Source organism: Orycteropus afer, unplaced genomic scaffold, assembly GCF_000298275.1.
Source record: "Orycteropus afer afer isolate SDZICR_OR568_19922 unplaced genomic scaffold, OryAfe1.0 scaffold00084, whole genome shotgun sequence".
NCBI lineage: Eukaryota > Metazoa > Chordata > Mammalia > Tubulidentata > Orycteropodidae > Orycteropus > Orycteropus afer.
Window position 1 is genome coordinate 5,361,934 of NW_006921671.1, and position 6,031 is coordinate 5,367,964.

Sequence of the window (6,031 nt, forward strand, 5' to 3'; positions counted from 1 at the left end):
TTTTTTTTTTTTTTGTTTAAAAGTTTACTCAGCATTAATTCATTTTTTGACTAACCATTAAAATTCATCCTGTAATTTTCTAGGAGATTGGTGTTCACATCAGATAAGCATAAACTCACATTTAACAAATAATGGGCCAATCTAATGACATCAGAAAATCTGACAGGAACTGTAACTTGAAAAAAAGCAGGCTATGAGAGTCTATATGTAACTTTCACCCAAATCAGAATTTAAAAAAAAAATTTACAGAGTCTTTAAGTGCAGTGGGATCTCTGAAGGCGTAGTGGGAGCTCTGGTGGTATAGTGCCTTTGACTAAGCATTTGACTGCTAACAAGAAAGCTGGTGGTTCAAACCCACCAGCCACTCCTCGGAAAGAAGATTAGGCAGTCTACTTTTGTAGTGATACTGCCTCAGAAATCCAAGGAGTGGTCTCTATGAGTTGGATCCGACTCAACGGCAGTGAGTTTTTTTTTTTTTTTCTTTTAATATGTATAGTATGATTTATAAAAGGTTTATACTTGTTATACAAGAAATGATATAGCATAGTGGTCGAAGGCACAGGCTCTGAGGCAGACTGCTTGAATTCAGATCTTGCTCTGCATCCATTAGCCCTGTTACTTGAGGAAAGTTACTTTAACCTCTCTGCCTCAATCTCAAAGCTGTAAGGTTGCTGTAAGAATAAATGAATATAATACACATAAAGCTCTGGGAATAGTGTCTGGCACAGAATAGGTGCTCATGAAATATGCAATGTTATTTAGTAATAATCCAATTTTATAATATAATTCTGTACACTCATATGTACACATGCTTGAACACATATGCAGATAAAGGACCAATGGGAAAAGTCAACTGTGGTTTTCTCTGGATGTAGGATTACTGGTAAAATGGATTTTTCTTCAGTTAGTCCAAAAGATATGGACCATGTATACCACAGCCTCCACTACTCAGAGGCCAGAAGAACTAAATAGTGCACAGGTACCACTACCGACCACTCTAATCAGGACCGCAATAGGAAGACCTGGTCAGAGTGGGCGGAAACAAAAACTGTAGAACAAAACTCAAAAACATAAAAAAGACCAAACTTACTGGTCTGGTACAGACCAGTGTAACCCCTTTGATACCCTTCAAGCCTGAAACTGAACCCACCCCCAGAGATCACATTTCAGCCAAACAATAGACAGGCCTATAGAGTGACTAGCACTCTGGTGGCATAGTGCCTAAGGCATTTGACTGCTAACCAGAAGGCTAGAAGTTCAAACCCTTCAGCCACTCTGTGGAGGGAAGACTGGGCAATCTACTTCCATGAAAATTTACCATCTTGGACACCCAAAGGGGATCACTATGAGTTGGAATTCATTCAATGGCAGTGAGTTTGGGGTTTTTTGGGTTTTGTTTTGTACTGTTTTGTTTTGGTATGGATTGATTAATAACATTGAATAATACATTCCACACCAGGGTGGAATGTACTTCTCAATACTGTCAACCGTATGAAACGAAAAGGGTGGCACTTGCCCAAAAACAAAGTTCAGAAGTTACGAAGGGGCTGGAAAGAAGAATGAAAGGCAAAAGCGGGAGAGGTGCTCTTACACTGAGGGAATTGCAACCATTGTTACAAAACAAAGTATATATAAACTGTTGAATGGAAAACTAATATTCTCTGTAAACTTTTATCCAAACTACAATAATAAAAATAAAATGTATTTTTATTTTTCATAATTTTCTGTTTCTGTGTCTCATAATAAAGAGCAACCATAAATGTTATATTTTTCAAAAATAATTGAGCCTACAAAATTTGAGATGTCTTGGCTGATGCCAGCACTGTCTATTCCTTCAACCCCTTCTTTCTCCTCAGGCATAACATCTTCCGTAGCCAAAGTGCATTTGTTTACCTGTGCCTTGCACCTGCAGAATTCTTACATAGGTAGAAAGGCATAAAAATAGAGTCAGGAGGAGGAAAATAAGAATGGAAAAGTTACTCATATTAAGAGCTTCCTTTGTTCCCCTGAATCTCTTTCTGTGCATCCTGATTTCTTTAAGATCATAAGCATCTGGGACTCTACATATGTTTATCAAGAAGGGAAATCGTGTGTGTGTGTGTATTATGTGTGTGTGTGTGTGTGTGTATACATATACACACATGTATATTGATACTTATAATTTCCAATTTTTGTCTCAGCTGAGCTTTATATCCTATGAGAAATGTTTTGTACAGTGCAGTCAATTAAAACCTGGGGCCTTGCTTTTTGAAGCCGTGTTTTTCTCGTGCAGAGAGTTTGCCTGGCGTGATCCTGAGCTGCCTGAAGTCATTCACATGCTGCAGCACCAGTTCCCGTCGGTGCAGGCAAACGCGGCGGCCTACCTGCAGCACCTGTGTTTTGGTGACAACAAAGTGAAGATGGAGGTACAGGAGCCAGCACCTGAATAACTTGGGAGACAGTGCCTTTTCACTTAGCAGTCATGTGCTTAAGAAAGTTCCAAATGTGATGCAGGAGTCTTTTTAAGGAAATATTTTGATACTAGATACTCTTTAACTTCTTAGCTGTGCATTTCAGTATTTCTCAGCCAGAACTAGAATGAGTATAATTCTTGGGGTGCGTTTAGCATTTTCATATCATGTGTCCACTTCATTAGCTTATTTATAAAACATGAAACAAAAATCGGTGTAACCTGCATTTTAAAAGAATTTTTGAAAAATCTATTAGATAAAAATTATAGTATGCCTTGAACTAGTGAGCTCATGCATTTTATGAGATTATGGTCAAGATTGGTGGCCACGTATAATTTAGTAAAGTCACAGAGTATGTATAACCATTACTAATATGAAATATAACAGGGTTTTTTTGGCATTTATAAAAACATAGTGAGTCATTGGTTACTGACTGGTGTTTTATAACACACTGATTCTTTCTTGTAATGTCTTAGGCCTTTTATCCCCCTGCAGCATCATATTGAACTGAAATATTTTTCATCAATTTAGTATGTAAAGCACCATACCAGTAAAGATGGATGCAGTAATAAAGCCTGTTGTTGTTGTTGTTATGTGCCGTCGAGTCGGCCCCGACTCATAGCGACCCCTCCTTGGGTTTCCGAGGCAGTATCACTACAGAAGTAGGATTGCCCAACCTTCCTTCCGAGGAGTGGCTGGTGGGTTTGAACCACCAGCCTTCTGGTTAGCAGTCAAGTGCCTTAGGCACTATGCTACCAGAGCTCCTAGTAAAGCCTAGAAACACTCAATAATGCACTAATGAATTGACAAGTGGAAGAAAATTTAGAGATAGTAGCTTAGAGAACCAATTCTAGAAATTAAATGACCACAGTCACAAGTCCTTTCCTCTGTTGTCTCTAGCCCTGCATATGGCCAGAGATGTGTTTATGTAGTTGTTCATTGCACTCCTGGAGTGAAACCATAATCTCCCATGTGTGTTTAGAGGGTGCTGCCTACATGTGGACATTAATCCACTTAGGTTTCCTATTTTAAACCATGAACCCTGGAAAGGAACATCATCTTGGAGAGTCTTCTCAAATTCATAAAAAATGAGTTATTTAAAAATAATGTTTTGAAATGGGCTACATTTCCTTGATTTCCCCATAACAGCCTTTTGTTTGGTCCCTGATTGATCATATAACACTTAGGTCTGGTACCTAATATTTTTCATTTTAGGTGTGTAGATTAGGGGGAATCAAGCATCTGGTTGACCTTTTGGACCATAGAGTTTTGGAAGTTCAGAAGAATGCTTGTGGTGCTCTCCGAAACCTTGTCTTTGGCAAGTCTACAGATGAAAATAAAATAGCAATGAAGAATGTTGGTGGGATACCTGCCTTGTTGCGACTGTTGAGAAAATCTATTGATGCAGAAGTAAGGGAACTTGTTACAGGTAAGTATAGAATGTGATCTTGTTCTAGAAGAATTACTGAAAACAATATAGAATACTGTTGGATAGTGGCATTATCAGAGAGTGCCAGGCACTAGGTATAGAGGATGTTCGTAACAGTGATGAAGGCTGTATCATTTAATCTAATGATTCAGAAGGCACTTGCAGTGCTACAGAGTCATCTCTGTTAGGATCAGCTAACAGATGGTTTGCTCACAGAAGGCTGAATAAGTCATTTTCTCTCATGTATTCTGTAGTAAATCAATTTGTTTCAAATAGACTGGCTCTCCTTTATTATAAAATGTGCTTAATGAATTGACTGCCCTCCACTTCTGTTCAGCCAGTATCTGAGTGTCAGATATTTTCCTAGGTACTACCAATATAAAGATGAATAAAACCTAGCCCCTGCCCTCAAGTAGGAGCTCTGGTGGCGTAGTGCCTAAGGCATTTGGCTGCTAACCAGAAGGCTGGCAGTTCAAACACCAGCCACTCCTCAGAAGGAAGATTGGGCACACGCAGTCTGTGAATTTCAGTGGCAAGTTCTATGACTCAGCAGAGGTTGCATTGGGAGCACAGAGGATGGGTACGGAGGTCCCTGCTCCAAGGGAAACTGAAGCTGTCCTAAAGGATAAGGAGGCATTCACCAAGAAAGCAATGGAGATATTTTCCAATCCCAAGCAGAGACTCAGAATCAACATGGCATGTGTTGTAGGAGCTTTGAATGCAGGAGAGGGGGGCTTCTATGGTGTAAAATTTACTGGAGGGAAAACAAGGCCAGAGAGAGATGCAGGAACTTATTTGTATCCCAGATGCAGTAAAGTATCATTGTAGGGCATGATATAGCCAGTTTGGTCTGTTAAGTTCATTCTTTCAGCTATCAGCAGGACAGAAGATTGACTTGCAGAGGAAAAGCCTGGTGTCAAAAAGGCTTATGAGGAGGTCAGTCAGTAGTCTGGAGCTATCAGCTTGAGCTGTGTCAGTGATGGAAAGGAGGGGTCAGAGATGGCAAAGAGGGGACACATTAGAGATGATGGTCAGATGTGGCAAGTAACAGGCAAGGAGGAATCAAATGATGCCTTATCTTGAGAGACTGTGAATATTGTAGTGACAGCTAGGTTCTGAGTACTTGAGGTTGAGATGAAAGAACAATTCCAGGAGGATGAATTGATATAATGCTATTACAAGCATTATTTGTAATAGAGTATTAGGGAAAAATCTTATTATTCACTGGCAGAATGGTAAAATAAATTCCATTACATTCACACAGTGAAACTACATGATATAGATGTGTATATAACTAGAGAGAGAGATGTTAAACTCAATGCATTAGAGCTAAATATATAGCAACATAGAATAATCTCAGAAAAATTTGCAGAATTATAGGTGGGGCATAATACCATCTGTTTTAAATTTATAAGTAAGCAGATTGATTCTATAAATTATTTTGATTGTATACACCTGCAATAAAGTTAAAAGTTTTAATTAGAATGATAACAAAGAAAGAGAGATTGAGGATAGTGGTTACCTCTCTAGAGGGAGGAAGGGAAATGAGATTGGGGAGTATAATCTATTTCTTTAAAGATTTAAAGAGACATCTTAAACAAGACAAAATTTTAATATTTAATATAGTTTGATGGTGGATACCTGGTGTTTGTTTTATATTTGCATTGTTATTTTTTGTGCCTGAAATATTTCATTTGAATAATTTTAAACAACTTTTCTATGAAATTAATCCATTCCTCGCTGGCTTCCACTGTGAAATCAGAGCTGTTGGTTCTGTCAGATATAGTTCAGTAACACTTGGGAAAGTAGTAAACTTTTGTGAATCTAATCTTTAAAGTGAAATCAACTTTCTCATAAGGAATTTAAAAATACAGCATTAATATTATCCTGTATGTCAAATAAGGTATGAAATTTAAGTACTGAAAATAGAGTAAACTTTACAAATAATCTTAAACTCTAGAATAGGCCACCTGCCTTAATATATTTTGAAAGTTGAAGCCATAGCCCTTCTAAATTGCATCCAACCAAAGCTTTGTCATATTGACTTAATAATATAATACTCCTTTCTAAAAATGTATTGAGACCTTTCACCCTCTCACACCAAAAAATATTTAAGCATATATACATATATATGTATAAGGATATATTATTA

General features: G+C 37.8%; 1 protein-coding gene across 1 annotated transcript in view; it reads left to right on the forward strand.

Moving 5' to 3' along the window:
• The window catches only part of PKP4 (plakophilin 4), a 307,598-nt gene that overhangs the window by 239,242 nt on the left and 62,325 nt on the right, over nucleotides 1-6,031 (forward strand). The window contains exons 9-10 of the mRNA XM_042781077.1: nucleotides 2,277-2,405; nucleotides 3,666-3,879. Of these exons, the coding sequence (XP_042637011.1) occupies nucleotides 2,277-2,405; nucleotides 3,666-3,879 (343 nt within the window). The remainder of the gene's footprint in view (nucleotides 1-2,276; nucleotides 2,406-3,665; nucleotides 3,880-6,031) is intronic.